Raw genomic sequence first — 17,746 nt, 5'->3', positions numbered from 1 at the left:
AATGTCTAGATACCATATGCTAGGAAGAACAATTTTCCTATTTCCCTACAAGAAGAGATTTTGGTACCCTTTAGTTCTTTTGGGTCCACAGTGTTAGAAAAGAAAAATACAAAACAGATTTCCAAGAGTTCAGTCTCTCATAGCGACATCATCGCCACTTTTCAAGAGTGCTCCCAGTTGTAGGTAGGGCTATGCCTCTTTAAAAACCTATTTCCTCGGACAGAGCAGCGTTCATCAGGAAGATCAGTCGCAAGTCAAGGCAGTTTAAACCGGTCTATGATGAACTCCCTTGGATCATGATCTCATAATGCCGACTAATGAGTTGTTAAGTACTCTTAGGCCTCCATTTCATATAGCTCTTTTTATCATATTGATATTTTAAAGATCTACATTTATGTCTAGCATGTCCTATTTTACAACAGTAAGAACATGCAGGGGGTGATCTCATTTTTGCTTTAGCAATTAAACTAGTGAAATCTATAGATTTCTTACCATACCTATTCCACCCTTATCAAAACTACATTTTTGCATGCTTAGTAAATTATTCAAGTTATTACTACTTACATTGAATTTATCAAAAGATTTCTCTAAGTGAGCTATGTCATCCTTTAATCTTAGGTTTTCATGCTCCTTAGTTTCTAATTCATGTTTGAGCTTTCTATTTTCTTTTCTAAGAGATTTAGCCATATCAAACATGTTTTTATATGCATGTAGTAGTTCGTCATAGGAAGGTACCTCATCATCATCGTCGGAGACGATGTCATCACTTTTAGCCATGAGGCAGATGTTGGCTTCCTCCTCGTCATCGTCGCTATCGCTCCAAGTGGCTAGAAGTGCTTTCTTTTTTCCCTTGTCAACTTTCTTCTTAAGAGGACACTCATTTGCATAGTGGCCTTGTTGTTGACAGTTGTAGCAAGTAACTTCCTTATCCGGCTTCTTTTGGAATTTGTTTCCTCGCATGAATCGTTTGAACTTTCTTGCGAAGAGCGTCATATCATCATCATCATCATCTTCTTTGGATTGGCTAGATAGAGCAATCCCCTTTGCCTTGGTATATTCTTTCTTTAATTCCTTCCTTATTGATAATTCCAGCTCATGGGTTTTTAGAGTCCCATGTAGTTGATCAAGATCGTAGGATGCGGTGTCGCCTTTGTTTGACTCGATGATGGCCGTTCTCTTGGCATCCCACTCCTTAGGTAAGGCGCGTAGAGCTCTCCTCCACACTTGTTTGGTTGGATATTGTTCTCCGAGTTGGGCTAGCTCATTGATAATTTGAGTAAGCCTTCGGAACATAGTATCTACATCTTCGTTTGATTCCATCTCGAATGTTTCATATTTGAGTTGAAGTAGATCGATCTTCGTCTCTTTGACTTGATTAGTCCCTTCATGGCATATCTCCAACTTGTCCCATATCTCTTTAGCGGATGAGCACATTGAGATCCGGTTGTACTCATTCATATCTAAGGAACAATGAAGAATATTCATGGCTTTAGCATTTTGAGAAATTAATCGCATGTCCTCCTTGGAAAAGTCGTCCATTCCCTTGGGAATTTTGACACCCTCAACCTCTTTAGTAGGTATGTAGGGACCTTTCACAGTAACTTTCCAAAGATCATAATCTACGGATTGGATATATAGGGACATTTGGTTTTTCCAATATCCGTAGTTTATGCCATTGAAAAGAGGAGGACGATTTGTTGATTGTCCTTGAGTATAGTCGCTCGCTAGATTTGCCATAGAGCCTTATTGAAAATATTTTGTAAAAAAGTGGCTCTGATACCACTTGTTAGAACCTAATGGGGGGGATTTAGGTTCTATTGGCAACTTTAGCAATTTAAAGCGATTATGCAAGTACGCAAGCGGAAGACTTAAGCAATCAAATAATAAGTGCGGTAAATAAATGCGTAATGTAAATAAAGCAGTAAAAGGGATAAGAGATGTTTATGGAAGTTCGACGATAAATCTTCTACGTCTCCCCTTCTTGGTTAAGTCGATTAACCAAGGATCCACTAGCACTTCGAACGTCTTGGCCTTGATGGCTCCAAGGATAGCCTTACAACTTGACACGATCACCGCGCCGATACAACTCAACACTCTTGGACTTAAGGGCTCCAAGGATAGCCTTAACACTCTTAAAATACACTTGGCTTCACACACAAGTGTTTACAAAACTGAGCAACCAACTCACAAACAAATAACCCTCGATTTTACAACCCCGTATACAACTCGATATGTGAATATATTTTGAACACTCAAAAGGGGCTACAAATTGCTCAACAAATGGCTTGAATAATGCTTGAGAGGATTGAGAGACTTGAAGATGTTGGGATATGTTGAATGGCCTCGGAATGCCTCCTTTTATAGCTGAAAATTCGACATTGATCGGAACTTCCGATCCCTGCATCGGAGCTTCCGAAATTTGAATTTTGAGATACGCGGGTGTACTGGATCGGAACGTCCGATCCACTTCGGAGCTTCCGATCGGCGCAATAAATGTGTTGTCGAGCAAAAGTCTTCCGGACAAGATTATCAGGCGGCCGTTCAAGATCGGAACGTCCGATCACGTTCGGTGATTCCGATCGGCTTCACTTCGTTGCCTCCGATCTGCTTCCAAACAATATAATATTCTTAGAAAATGATAGGACCTTCCGATCATAGATCGGAGCTTCCAAACTTTTTCTTCGTAGCTTCCGTTCTTCATTCCGAACAATATAAAACTCCCTGGAAATAGATCGGAGCTTCCGAACCCTGATCGGAGCTTCCGATCTACCCTTAGCTTCCGAAGACTCTTCTGATCATGATCGGAGGTTCCGATCTCCAATCGGAGCTTCCGATCCCATAGAAGTATACTTCTTCGAATTTTGTTTCTGATCTTGAGTATGAATTTAGTCTTAATTCATCTTGAAAATTTTAACTCTGTAATAAGCTCAATGTAAATATTAGTAACATTTTAACCTAGTTTTGTTAATCATCAAAACATAGAGAAATAAGACTTGTTAATGCATTAAAAACATTAATCTCATAATTTGAGATTTATATGTGTTTAAGGCGTAACAAAGTGGATACTCCGGACCCAAATCGATGGAAGTCCATCCACTAACAGAATAGGGTAAAACCCTACTATCAGCCATCTCAAAAGAGATAACTCAATATGCAAATGTATGCAGCATATAATCATGTCATATAAATCATGCAGTCACATAATACATGCATACTCAGTCAGGATATCTCGAACAGTACTTTCGTACCTCAAATACTAGGCAAGCTCTACCGGCTCAAAGTCCACGCCTAAACTCCGCACTACACTGCAAAATGATACTAATATCATTATAGTGCTCTAAAAGCCTTAACTAAGCTATTGCATACTCCTAAATATTTTTAGAAAGCAAAAGCTATACCTGCGTCCATCGTCAGCCTGTTGCTGTCGCTTGCCTCAAAACTAGGTCACAGCTCCGCTACGACGCCTAGATCGCTACGCCACTTCCGAATTCCCAATGGGACGCCTAGAATTCCCTAGATCTAAGCTAGAAGACTAAGGAATTGAGAGAAGAGAGGTGATTGGTGCGCCTAAAAATGAATCTCGGCACCCCTATTTATAGACATCGAACGGAACATCCGTTCCTCCATCGTTGCGTCCGTTCGCCATCGTTGTGTCCATTCGACGAACGTTGTGTCCGTTGGTCACTTCATGTGCGTAAGCAATGACGTATTATTGCTGGCACGAACGTTGCGTCCGTCCCACTTGACCCTCCGGACCATTTCTGATCATTCTGGGTCTATTTTCGGACTCCGCTAATCCATTAAGAGTTCTCTTAATCACGTTTAACTTAAACAAACATGATTTAATGGACTGATTAACACTTAATCACTAATTTAGGATACAGGCTACTACTTTCTCCCCCACTTAAGATATTTCATCCTCGAAATCAGATCTTAAGTAATGAATGTAAAACAACATGCAGAAACATTCTTTATTCAATTTAAACGTTTACGAAGTTCACAACTGAATACAATAGGGAAATAAAGTCAAAATAACTCAGGATGTTCCGAACGCATCCTGCTCTCAAGTTCCCAAGTGGCTTCTTCAGTGCCTCGACGCTGCCACTAAACTAAAACTAGAGGAATGACTTTATTCCGCAATACCTTATCCTTATGATCCAGAATACGAATAGGCCTCTCTACATAGGTCAAATCAGTATCTACTTGGACCTCAGAATGTGAGACTGATCCGCCACATACCGTCGCAACAGAGATACGTGAAACACGTCATGAATACTGGACAGATACGGTGGCAAAGCCAAACGGTAAGCCAAATTTCGTATGATCTCCAAGATCTCAAACAGACCAATGGAGACAACTTGCCCTTGAGACCAAATCTGAGAATCCTGCGAAAAGGTGAAACTCTCAGAAATACTTTCTCCCCAACATCAAACTGCAAAGGCCTACGTTTAGTATTAGCATAGCTGGCCTGACGATCATGTGCAGTCTTAATCCATTTCTTGATCTGCTATTGTGAAAAATGATCGCAAGCGTACGAGTGTCAAGTTTTAATAAAGTGATGAATCAAGTATCGTTCTCACAAGGAGTAAATTGAAAATATTCAATACTTGTAATTAAAATAGTCCAAACTTTATCTAAAAAATCAATATTTGAGAGATTTGCATAAAAATAAAAATAAGAAATGACTTTTTAATAACACGCACACAGCTTTCAGAGATTAATCAATCGGAGAAAAAATGGTCTAGAGGTTTAGATTTCACCTGGTTTCAACAACAATCATTCCTAATTAATTTAGTTTCATGAATTTCTTTCAATTAATAGCCAAGAACACTTAGATTATTCTATTTCCCTCTCTCGAGCAACAAATAGATTATATCAACTACAATTCCATTCCAATATCCCTATTAAAAATCTAATTGCAGTGATCAATGTAAAACAATGTTCTTCCTAAAAGCTCCGTTAATATTCTATACTCTCTCGATCTATATAATAATTAACATTGTTAATTCTATCTGTCCTATTCAAAATCCCCTCTGTCGAGTGCTGGATTCCAAATAAATATAGCAAATCAATTATTGATCAAGTAATTGAAACGACAATAAAAACTAGAAAGAACAATTAATCTAAGGGAATTCAATTCAATAAAATCAAAAATTCATGAAAGCGTCTACACCAGGTTTCATCCGACCTCTAGACTCTAAAAATTTAGTTTATAACTGAATTAAAATAACACCAAATCATATTCAAAAATCAAGACATGAATTCAAAATTAAATAAATAAAATTAAGTAAACAAATCTGTCGTCGACGCCATGTCCGGTCGATCGAGCTTCGTCTTTGTTCTTCAAGTTTCTGCCCAGAATTCTCTTTCAAAAGTTTACGATCAGCTTCTCTAAATTATTCCTCTGTAGCGTGTAGCGGCCAACCCTCTTTCTGCTCTGAAAAATCCTTTTTATATGGCCTCAAAAGTAATCCAAGAAAAAGCCCACGAAATTACTCGAGTTTCCTTCCAAATTAAAATTCCCGACTTTAGATTTCTGTCGCGCGGGCGCGCTCCTTAAGTGGCGCGGGCGCGCAGTGCTCTCGGCCTTTCAACATTTTCCAAGTTCTTTTCCCAGAAATAGCAATTCGATTGTTTGCTCTGCTTATGAACATGATGGTAAAAGTCATCCAATGCCTTTTTCTTCCTCACAAATTGTCTATTCTACTCCTCTCGAGTTAATATATGCTGATGTATGAGGTCTAGCCAATAAACTCGTTATTACATTATTTTTATTGATGCTTTCAGTCGTCACATGTGGATATATTTTCTTAAATTGAAATAAGAGGTCTTTCAAGTATTTCTCAATTTCAAAAGTTTTGTTGAAAATCAATTCAATACCACAATTAAGGCTATTCAAACTGACTGGGAAGGGGAATTTCGAACCTTAAGTTTGTTCTTAACCACAAATGGAATTGTTCATCGTCTCACGTGTCCCTATACTTCAAAACAAAATGGTTTTGTTGAACGTAAACACCGTAATATCGTTGAAACAGAGCTCTCCCTTCTTTCCCATGCTTATATACCTTTTGAATTCTGGGAAGAGGCATTCTTCACATCAGTTTATTTAATTAATCACCTTCCAACTTCAAGTATTTATGGGAACATTCCACTAACTAAATTGTTTAACAAAATTCCAGATAACACTTCTCTTCGAGTTTTTGGATGTTTTTGTTTGTCTTGTATTTGTACCTATAATCGCCACAAACTTGAATTTCGTTCTTCCCCTTGTACCTTTCTAGGCTTTAGTGAATATCACATATGATATAAGGGTCTTGACTCTAATGGCATAATTTTTATCTCCCGTAGTGTCAAATTTGATGTATTCTAATTTCATTTGCTAAAGATAACAATCATTCATGCTCTTCAATGTCTGACTCGAATCCTAACTCCTCGTGTTTATATATGCCACTCACGTCCTTACTTTCTGCCAATTCTTATTCACCCGAGTCTATTTTTCCTTCTGCATCTCAATTTTTTTCGTCTTTCTCCCCATCTGAAGTGTCTGATAAGTACATTAATTTGTCATATTCTTCAGTATCTTCAGTGAACCACCACCCAATGACAACTCGATCTAAGGCTGGTATTTTCAAGCCAAATGTTTACACATCTATGTGCTCTCATCTTTAAGAGCCTTTAAATTATAAAGAGGCTCGGTTACACTTTGAATGGTGTCGAGAAATGGATTCCGAGTATCATGCTTTGCTAGCTAATAATATTTGGACTTTATTAGAGGTTCCACAAGACAAACCTGTCATTGGTTGCCTCTGGGTTTTTAAGACTAAAAAAACCTGATGGTTCAATTGCTCGATTTAAGGCTCGTCTTATAGCTAAGGGCTACTCTCAAACACCAGGTCATGATTTTTCTGAAACTTTTAGTCCGGTGGTGAAACCAACGACCATCCGTCTTGTTCTTTCTATTACGGTAGCCAAAGGTTGGTGTACACGACAAATTGATGTGAATAATGCCTTTTTAAATGGTACCCTTCAAGAAGAGGTATACATGCAGCAACCCCTAGGTTTTGAGGTTGTAAACACAAATAGTCATCTTGTTTGCAAATTACATAAGGCCGTTTATGGGCTGAAACAAGCTCGCCGAGCATGATTTGATCGGTTGTAGAATTCTCTCCATCTCATGGGATTTGCTGATTCTAAGGCCAATGTCTCATTGTTTATTAAATTTCATCATACATTCATTTATTTTTTGGCATATGTTGATGATATTTTAATTACAGGGAGTGATGTTCAACAGATTCAAACCTTGGTTGATCAATTGAATAAGTAGTTTTCGCTAAAGGATTTGGGTGAATTTTCTTACTTTCTTGGAATTGAAATGTTTAAATCAATGGACATATCTTTGTTTCTTACACAAAAAAAATATGCTCATGACTTACTAGCCAAAAACAATATGTTTGATGCTAAACCATTGCCCAATCTAATGGCTACTGGTGACAGATGCTGATCCATTTGACAATCCTACATTATATCGAAGCACCGTCGGATCTCTTCAATATTTAACTATTACTTGCCCAAAAATTGTTTATAGTGTCAACAAGGTCTGTCAATTCATGCAATCACATTGTTTTTCTCATTGGAAAGATGTTAAAATATTATTGTGATACATTAAAGGCACTCTTGAGTTTAGAATTTGGTTGGATGTTGTCTCAAACTTTGAATTATCAAGATATTGTGATGCGGATTGGGGTAATGATCCTGATGATCGTCGGTCTACCTCAGGTTTTTGTTGGTTCCTTGGTAATTCACTCATATCTTGGAGTTCTAAAAAACAGCTAGAGATTTCTCGTTCTAGCAACGAAGCAGAATATATGAGTCTAGCCAATGCCACTTCAGAGTTGTTGTGGATTCAGTCACTCCTTACTGAATTACATGTCTCATCTTCTCATGTTCCAGTAGTGTAGTGTGACGACATGATCACTATTTCCTTGAGTGCTAATGTGTTACTTCACGCTCGCACTAAACACATGGAGCTTGACCTTCACTTTGTTCGTGAAAAAGTTATCTCCAAATTTCTTTCAGTGAGATATGTTCTATCTTGTGATCAGGCTGCTGATGTTCTTACAAAACCATTAACATCTCTCATTTTTCCTCGTTTTCGTTCCAAGCTCAGCGTGTTTCCTTATCCCTTGCTGAGTTTTCGGGGGCAAGTTAAGGAGAATGAAGTTCAAGATGATGGCTATGGTTATAACAAGTCCAAAGAATATACAATTTCATCAATACAAAATAATATTGGGCCAAAGTATGAAAGTCTGAATCAATATATGAAAGCCCAAGTTCGATAAGTTATTTGTACTATAGTTAAGAGAATATTCTTTATGTTTTTGATTGGCTGAGTTGTTTATTTTGTTATATCACAAAGGGTAGATCTCTTCCAAATGTCGATAGATTATTCACAGTATTCTCTTATATATGTGACTGATGGTGTACAGGAAATCCAGGCAGAGCAATAACATTTTATTTTCATCACTTCACTCTCGTGATTCTTTTTTCCTAATTAGCAGTGATGATGTGGAGTTTTGGCAAAATCTAAACGATGTGGTATGGAAAGAAAAGTGCAAACCAGCAGTTTTAATATTTTCCTATGCCATTGATATTCGTTCTCAATGGCTTGCTGCACATTGTAGGACAGTACAGTCCCCTCTCCATCTCAGTCATCAACATCTCTTGTGTTAGAACACACCTCCAGCTTCTTATATTAAATGCAATGTAGACATTGCGGTGCTTAATAACCCTCCTCGTATGGGTTTTGGCTGCGTACTCAGAGATTCTTGTGGTATGGTTTTTGGAGCGATTCAAGGCAGTATTTCGGGTATTCAATATCTTTGGAAACAAAGAGGCGTTAAGTTGGCTCAAAGAGTTCTAATATTAGCGAATTCTTCTTGAATCCGGTGCAAAGATTTTTATAGACATTTAATTTACATTTTTCAATTGCAGATGCTTTAGTTTGGGTTTATTAGTTTTAGATTGTAAAATCCAAGCCGAGGGCTTTTAATCATGTTTTTTTTTTTTTTACTAACCCATCAGCAAACCAAGTTGCTTGTGTCTTGGCTAGGACAATGGGTTATATGTCTGATATAGAAGATCGAGTTACTCCTTCGTCTTTTTTTATTTAAGACGTTATTTTGGTTGACTCAGTTTAATGATTAATTTCATTCTCTAAAAAAGAGAAAATGATAAAGTTCTGATACATGATAGTTATATTCACTTTAGAAATAATATATCGTAAAATAAAAATGTTTAAATAAATTATATCAACATAACTATCTATAACAATTTAATGAACTTAAAATTAAATTTATATACAAATTCAACGTGTATGCGCAAATCATTAGTCAACGACTATTTAGTATTAATTGAAAATAATATTTTCCAAAACAATTATATGTATCACCAAAATACCTATATATAAAAGACTAAAACTTTATTTTTTTATATATAAAAACTAAATTGCTGGAGATACCATTCCTCTTGCTGAGTAATAACTCATGCAATATAGCTAACAATTCACCATCAAGTACAGATTCTAGGTTCTGTATTTTTGTAGCAGATGTTACCACAAAGTGGAAGTGTTTTCGGATCACTTGCTGCTATTAGTGCGGTGAATGATCAGTCGGAAGTTGTAGGACATGTTGGTTTGTTGATTGCCCAGATCCAAATGCTTATGTCGGATAATTTTGAGGTTCTTTCGCATATGAGACGTCAAACAAATTCTGCTGCTCACTTACTAGCTAAATTTGATTGTATTTGTATCCACAATGTGTCGTAGAATGGGTTTCGAGATACCCTACCTTAAAAAAATTTAAAAAAAATAAATTGCTGTAAAAAGTTATTCATTAATAATCCCAATCAAATCTTTATTTATTTATTTATTTATTTATTATTATTATTATTATTATAATATTAGGGACTCTTTCATTTATACTCCGTGCTGTACGCGTTGTACCAATATAAAAAGTTGCAGATCCAGGGTTTATTTTATTATTATTATTATGGCCACTGACATCACGCCCCCTCCCAAACCCTCCCCTCAGCCCTCATCCACAGACGCTGACGCCGCCGCCGCCGTGGACCCTCCGCCGGAAACCTCTGAATCCGCGACCGCCACAATCGCTGCCGAATCGGCCACCCCCACTACTGCCACAAACAGCTCCCCCACCCCGCCTGCTTCAATCACTCCTCGCCCGCCTGAACCCGACGCCGAGGTCATTCACATCCCCAGCTATTCCCGTACGACCATTCCCTATAATCTTTTCTCAACTATGGTGTTTAATTTTGATTTTTTTAAAAAAACTTGTGCTTTATATGTTGATTTGCTGCTCTTGCTTTCATTAGGGTGGTTTTCTTGGAATGCTATTCACGAATGCGAGCTTCGTTTCGTGCCGGAGTTCTTTGATGGAAGGTCGCCATCAAAGAACCCCAAGGTTTATAAGTTTTACCGGAATGCCATCATCAGGAGATTCCGAGATAATCCTACCCGGAAAATAACGTTCACGGAGGTGAGGAAGACCATAGTCGGTGATGTGGGGTCTATTCGGAGAGTGTTTGATTTCTTGGAGTCTTGGGGTTTGATCAACTTTACAGGTTCTAATTTGAAGCAGCCGCAGCTAAAGTGGGAGGATAAGGAGACCAAATCCACAACCGCCACCACGCAGGGTGGCGAAGCGCCTGTTAGTGGCAGCGGCAATGCTGATGTTGCTCTACCGAAGAACAGGCTCTGCAGTGGCTGCAAGACACCTTGCACCATTTCTTGCTTTGCCTCTGATAAGGTTTTTTATTGTGATTATTTTTTTCTGATCAAGTTCACTTTAACTTCTATTACTTCTATGTTGTTTGTGCTCCTTGATGTTTGTATCGAATAATTGTTTGCTTGATCTACTGTTCCACGTTCGTATCTTTGTTTTCTCTTGTGTCTCATCCTTACATTGTATATGGTTTGTTCTTTGTTTTTGTCCTGGTAGATTTTAGAACCTAATGTGGTTAATTGCTGATGTTTTTAATATTCTGTGCAGCATGATATGATACTTTGTGCAAGGTGCTATGTGCGTGGAAATTATCTGGTAGGTATGAATCAATCAGATTTTAAGCGGGTTGAGATCAGTGAAGAGGCAAAGACAGATTGGTCTGATAAAGAGACTTTGCAGCTTCTGGAAGCAGTTATGCATTATGGTGATGACTGGAAGAAAGTTTCAGAGCATGTCGGAGGAAAAAATGTGAGGGATTGTGTAGCTCGCTTCATAAAGCTTCCTTTCGGGGAACAGTTTGATGGTCCTCCAGGATCTGCTGAGCTGGATGCAGAGTTAGGTTTACAGAATGTGGCAACGCCAGCAAAAAGAACGAGTCTTTCACCACTCGCTGATGCAAGTAACCCAATATTGGCACAGGTAACCATTTCCTCTTCTACAGTGGTTGAACTGAGTTCTTTGGATATTTCGATTAGAGGTATAGATGAATAGTGCCATGGTCTATGTTTAAAGAGAGAGTTTACACTTACTTTTTATCGTGTTTAGGAAAAATACGGTCTTGTCTTATATCTTTATTGGATATTTTGCATTTTATGCATAGTTAAGTGAAGGATGTCTTTAATGTATAATCTTTTTCCTGGGGATCAAAATGTTGTTCATTCTCATTGCCCTATGGAAATAGGCAGACTGGTGGATTTATTAGGCTAAAGTGAGTAGGTTTGCTATTTCTTTGTAATTCGAAGATTGTTCTTCTCACTAATTGTAACTCTCTCTCTTTTTCAAGAAAGGAGTTGAACTAATTCCTCGTTCTATTTGAGCAAAGATGCAGATGACGTGTTGCTGGTCATTTAGTCAATGATCTGGGCATAATTTTTTCCTGTTTTTACTTTTTAGTTTGTTTTTACTTTTTAGTTTGTCTTTAAGGGTCTTGGATTAGGGATAATTGGCAACTCACTTGTTACTCTCAACAAAATACTAGCACTGAAATGCTCATGTCATTTGAAGGAGTAAAATATCCAATTGAAAGCTGTAGGAATTAGTCTTACAAGAACGACATTTTGAGAAGGCATACTGAAGTTTTATACTTTAAAATACCGATTTCAAAGGTTGTCTAAACTGTTCATTGATGTATGCAAATAAATAAACAATAGTTAACTAACTTAACTTGCTAGTTGACTTTTTTTACCATGAGTCATTCACTTTTTGGGATGTAACACAAGCTTAGCATGCTTGTGGGAGCTCAAATTTTGATGACCTCAAGCTTGTATATAATTGTTTGAGTGCTCACGTGTTGGCATGCAAGTCAAATTTATCATCATGCATTGTTGCCTTCATCATATGAAATTAGATTCATTTCTCTTCATGATTGAATGTGCTAGCTGTTTTAGAACTTGAGTTTGGAACCTGATGAACTAAAGTACTAAACTTAGAAAGAAAAATCTTATCTTGAGCCTTTATGGCTTCATATGTATCTTATTCATGATTTTTTTGTCAATAATGTATATCTTTAGGCTGCCTTCCTCTCCACATTGGTTGGGGTCGATGTTGCAGAAGTAGCAGCACGTGCAGCAGTAACAGCTTTGTCTGATCTCGTAGATGGAAAAATTGAGGATCATTTAAAAGCTCCGTCCAACATAGCAAAACAGCAAGGTAAGAACTATGAACTGGAACTCGTTGATGGTTCGTCAGAGGAGACACATAAAGTACTTGATAGCAGTTAAGGCCCAACTTCATGTGCTCTATAAAAATATGCATCCTTCACTTTTCTGTTAAGTTTTCGGTTTTCACAAACTGTTCTCCACTTGTTTGCTGTGATGCATGTGGGTATCTGTTAGGAGCCCAAGCATAATGGGCCTAGATAAGATAATTTGGGCCTAAGTGAGTGTTTAACCCATCGATGGTTCTAGAAATAGTGACTTGAGGAAGGGGGAATGAAAAATCATATAAAGAAGGGAGTTGGCTAGATTTAGGAGCATCATTCGGTTGTTTTCTTTGAAGGTTGTAACTAGCATTTTTGGCTAGGGAAATACTAGCTTTGGCTAGGGTTTATGTACAGAGATTTATATCTGGGTTGTTCAAGTTTGTTCTTCCAATATTAATTCTAGGTGTTTTTATCTAATTCTTGTGGCCAAGAAACCAGTAGCCTAACAATTGGTCCGACCTGCCATGGCCACCACTCGTTCGGACGAAAGGATTGAGATTCTCGAAAACTCAGTCTCGGTGCTTCAGGAGGAAATGGATTCCGTCCACAAAAAGCTAGACTACGTAACTTCTCTTGTGGAGAAGTTGCTGCCCGATAGATTCAAGGATTCCGGCCACCAACCTGGATCTCATGAGTACCATGCAGCCTCTGCCCAACGTGAATCATCGAAGAAGGAGCTGTCTCTGAAAATATGGGGTCTGGGTGCATTTACGAGCGAGAAGGAGATGGAGAACGAGGAGTTCACTGGCCATATCATAATAAAATCTAGAATACATGTTATAGTGAAGGAAGAGAGGCCACAAGTCTCACAAGGAGAGGTAGATTACACGGCGATCATCAAGAATGAGTTTGGATCTAGGAGTGGATGCCCAGAACTCTTCTACAACCACGTCACTGGTTTACACGGCAATTGGGCTTCAGATACCATAGTGGAACTTTCTTCGGAAACCGATCCGAGAGTGGAAGGCAGACCGATGATCCAAGGATTCCCATGGATTAAAAAGAAAGATCTAGAAAAGGAAAAACCGCCATGGAAATTTCTCGTAGCGTTGAAGAAAGGGGAGTCGATCATGGGCTTGCAAATTGTGAGACCTAAAGTTTGGACTACCCAGAAATGGGCTCTGGTAGACTTAGAATACATGGGCTATTGGGTTGATAGACCCATGGACAATTGGGAAGCCCAATTAACCCATGGCCCAATTACAATTACTTGGGCCCAACTACTTAGCACTGGTATTTTATCCCGCCGCGTGGAACATGGCTTAACCCTACGTGGTGGTAGACAAAGAAGATGGTGAAGTATTACTCGAATACCAGTGCATAGAGGCCGTTGTTGAAGACGTCGGTGATAGAAGGACAGGGGACTGTGATTCCCATATGTCAGGGCTTACAATGGATGGGGTAAATGTACTATACGGTGCGATTGTGTTGACTCAGGTAAGAGATCGTATGGAAAGGCAGAATTTATGTTGTTTCAGCGAGTTCAAGAATGGAATTTGGATTGGAATGAGAACCCATAGACTGATTCCAGTTGCAGTTGTTAAGGTTCAGAAAATGAGTCTTGGAGGGGAGGAGAAACAAGTGAATGCTAGGCAAAAGCTGTTCGATGTAAAGAAAAATGAAGGGCTACTTTTGCAATCATTGGAAAGAAAGAACAAGATACTAATTGGTGAACATTTAGCTGCCTGGCAGAATGGAGAGAAGAAGCTACCTATACACGGGTGGACAGAGGTTGTGGTGAAAGAATTAAGAGCTAACAAGACAACAGAATTCAACTTCAAGTTCCTAGATCAACATATGACCATAGTGGGAGTTGCTAAAGATGGAAGAGAAAAAAGTTCCTAGATCAACATATGACCATAGTGGGAGTTGCTAAAGATGGAAGAGAAAATCTTGTTGCTGGTATAAGAACTGCGATGGATTATTGGGGCCGAGACTATGGTGTTACGGCACAGGAAGTAACTGTAGTGAAGGGATTTTACAAAAAGGTCGACAAATCTGAGATAACTACAGAGTGGGATGAAGAGTATCCTCTTTATTTCCTCTATTTTGGTAATGAGTTTTTTGAACTTGGTTTTGAGATAGTTGTCTTCGATGTCTGGTGGAAGGAATGGCAGCCCTACTGGTTTCACTTCTGGCAAGAAGGATGTTCAACCTTAAAGCCAAATCGACCTCTTAGCTTCAACTCCAGCCTTGTCCTCAAGGCTGGTTTTGAGAAGATGGTATTGTTAGGAGCCCAAGCATAATGGGCCTAGATAAGATAATTTGGGCCTAAGTGAGTGTTTAACCCATCGATGGTTCTAGAAATAGTGACTTGAGGAAGGGGGGAGGAAAAATCATATAAAAAAGGGAGTTGGCTAGATTTAGGAGCATCATTCGGTTGTTTTCTTTGAAGGTTGTAACTAGCATTTTTGGCTAGGGAAATACTAGCTTTGGCTAGGGTTTATGTACAGAGATTTATCTCTGGGTTGTTCAAGTTTGTTCTTCCAATATTAATTTTAGATGTTTTTATCTAATTCTTGTGGCCAAGAAACCAGTAGCCTAACAGTATCCTCTTATTTACAAATAAAATAAGTGATGAAATTGGTAATTCATGAACAACTAAATAAATATGCTGGGCTTGTGCCTCGACTTTTGGAAGTAGGTGATAGCCTTAGGAATGTTTGCAACCTCTAAAAATAAGTGATTATGAATAATTTCTTAACAAACCACTGCCTCGTGTTTGACCTGATTTTTAGATTTTTTTTAAAAAAAAATTACCCATTGAACTAAAGATTCAAACAAAAAGGACAAGTAATTTATAGGACTTGCATAGCTCATGTTTTTACAAATCTCCAAGTGAAGTTCAGAAATTGAGTAATGAGATGTTTACACTGTTCCAGTTACTTTATTTGTCCCCCAAAATTGGGAAACATCATTCAGTGCTTCATTAGGTACAAAGAAGATTTTACAGTATCAGTTGATGATAAGAAAGTTCAAAAATGTTTTTCAAAAAAAAAAATAGTTCAAAAATTTTATGCAAGCATTTGGACTGAGGATGGCAACGGGGCGGGTTTGGTTGAACTCAGGACCCGCCCCGGAAACGGCGGTTGGAACCGCTAAAAATTCCATACATTTTAAAATTAGTAATTATTTAATAAAAAAAACTTTAAAAAATTGATAAATCACTGAATTTAATTTTTCAACTTTAGATTATAATATTTAGGGACAAAAAAAGTTATCACAAGTTAAAATATTAATTTCTGTTAATTTATATTCAAATTATAACAAAATAAAAATTAGAATTATATATTTTCATTTTAAAACACATCATTATAAAATATAATTATTTTAATCTTAAAATATTATGAGCTAATTTAAAATTAGAGATTAAGATAGACGTTATTCCATAAATAAAAAATATAAATAGATTCTTAAAAATGTATGTACATGTATATGTATATTTATAAAATGTATATATATGGTGATGGGGCGGGTCGATAGAATCCCTGGACTGCCCCGGACCACTTGACCTCTAAACTCGCCCTATGGTGCGGTCCATTGTCATACCTAATTTGACAGAGAAAGGATATTATTTTAAAGTAACATCTTTACCTTATTCTTGCCATATGTGGGTGGATCACCTGTTTGGAGTTATACTTCGATGGAAGAGAAGTATCATTTCCTGCTTAACTTCCCATTTTCCAATGCAGATTCTGAAATTGAATCTAATGGTACAACGGAAGGAGCTCTGGCAGAAGCCAAATTACAGCTTAAGAAGGAAGACGAAGAGCTGGAGAATGTGATATCTGGCATTGCATTTCAGGTATCCACTTCTGCAACTTCTCTTCATTCATACGGTTTATAACTTCGTTTTGTGCGATTTTAAACACCTGCTGGCCGTCTTCGTTATTTGTTGTTTGCCCCACGCAGACTAAGGAGATCGAAGACAATATCCTTAGTTTTGAGGAAGTCGACGTACAAATAGAGAGGAAATGGAAACAACTACAACTATTGCAGAGCTCTCTTTTTGTTGATCAACTCTCTCTTCTGTTTCACCAGTCTAACGACTCGAAAATTGTCGAAAACACAGGTTCGGATGCCATTAAAATTGATTGATGTCTTACCCTCTTTATTTAAGCTATGGTAGCCCCTTCTCAACTTTTGTACACTAGTACTAGTATTCTGCTGCCAATATTGTTATAGTCGTCCATTCAAACGCCTCCAGATCTTTAGCTCACATACAAGTAGATAATGCCTGTCTTTATTTATGTTGGAGTTCTGTGTAAGAGCCAAAGTGTTATATAGAAAGATATTGATTACCATATGGACATATCTAACTTAAAATGTTTATGGTTCAAGTAAGGATATATTTTAAGTTGCAACAGAACTCGTATGAGACGTCTCACGAGTCAATTTTATAAGACAAATATCTTATTTGACTTGATTCATGAAAAATATTTTTTTATATAAAAAATATTAATTTTCGATGTAAATATGAGTTGAGTTGATCAATTTCACGCAATGACGAAGCCAAAAGGGGGCGGTGGTAGGGGTGGAATCGGGTCGGGACCCGTCCCGTAACCCCCTTATCCGATTTTCGTTCCGATAGGAATTTGGATTTTTTTTTTCTTCCGATCCCGCACCCGAGAAGTGATGTTCGGGATCCCGTCGGATCGGAAGAGGGTAATCCCGAATAATATTTTTTTTTAAAAAAAAATTCTACGAAAATATTTTTTTAAAAAAAAATTATGAAAAAAATCAAACAATTTTTTAATACATTACAAATAAATTAAAATTTTTTTATATATAACCATTAAAAAACTAAAAAAATTTTTAGTACATTACAAATAAACTAAAACAACTACTTAATTAATAAAAAAACATATAATTATTCATAATAATAAAAAAACAAAATAAAAATTTATAACTCAATGTTAATATTAAAAAAGATAAATATAAAAATATTAATATTAAAACATAAAATTTTAAAAAAAAATTATTTTTTAATTAAAAAATATTATTAAAAAAATATTATTTTTATATT

General features: G+C 37.3%; 1 protein-coding gene across 2 annotated transcripts; it reads left to right on the top strand.

Moving 5' to 3' along the window:
• The first annotated feature begins 10,012 nt into the window (after positions 1–10,012).
• LOC140890860 (SWI/SNF complex subunit SWI3B) lies at positions 10,013–17,052 on the top strand. Of its 2 annotated transcripts, XM_073298998.1 has the most exons (7): positions 10,013–10,284; positions 10,390–10,823; positions 11,067–11,114; positions 11,199–11,438; positions 12,530–12,668; positions 16,413–16,525; positions 16,633–17,052. In XM_073298998.1, exons 1-7 carry the CDS (start codon positions 10,047–10,049, stop codon positions 16,816–16,818), a joined length of 1,398 nt encoding a protein of 465 aa, XP_073155099.1. In that variant the 5' UTR covers positions 10,013–10,046; the 3' UTR covers positions 16,819–17,052. The 2 variants fall into 2 exon arrangements, with proteins under 2 accessions (XP_073155099.1, XP_073155091.1); XM_073298990.1 differs by having other exon boundaries at positions 11,067–11,438.
• Positions 17,053–17,746: the final 694 nt, after the last annotated feature.

The sequence above is a fragment of the Henckelia pumila genome, chromosome 1 (genome assembly GCF_033568475.1).
Source record: "Henckelia pumila isolate YLH828 chromosome 1, ASM3356847v2, whole genome shotgun sequence".
In the NCBI taxonomy this organism is placed as follows: domain Eukaryota; kingdom Viridiplantae; phylum Streptophyta; class Magnoliopsida; order Lamiales; family Gesneriaceae; genus Henckelia; species Henckelia pumila.
Note: the sequence above shows the minus strand (reverse complement) of the source record. Positions and strands in the feature narration are given on the sequence as shown.

Excerpts from the sequence above, each read along its gene's own strand:
- LOC140890860 (XM_073298990.1), top strand. The coding sequence starts at position 10,047 with ATGGCCACTGACATCACGCCCCCTCCCAAACCCTCCCCTCAGCCCTCA. Across the intron at positions 11,439-12,529 it reads GTAACCCAATATTGGCACAG|GCTGCCTTCCTCTCCACATT; the intron begins GTAACCATTTCC and ends GTATATCTTTAG. Across the intron at positions 12,669-16,412 it reads CAACATAGCAAAACAGCAAG|ATTCTGAAATTGAATCTAAT; the intron begins GTAAGAACTATG and ends TTTCCAATGCAG.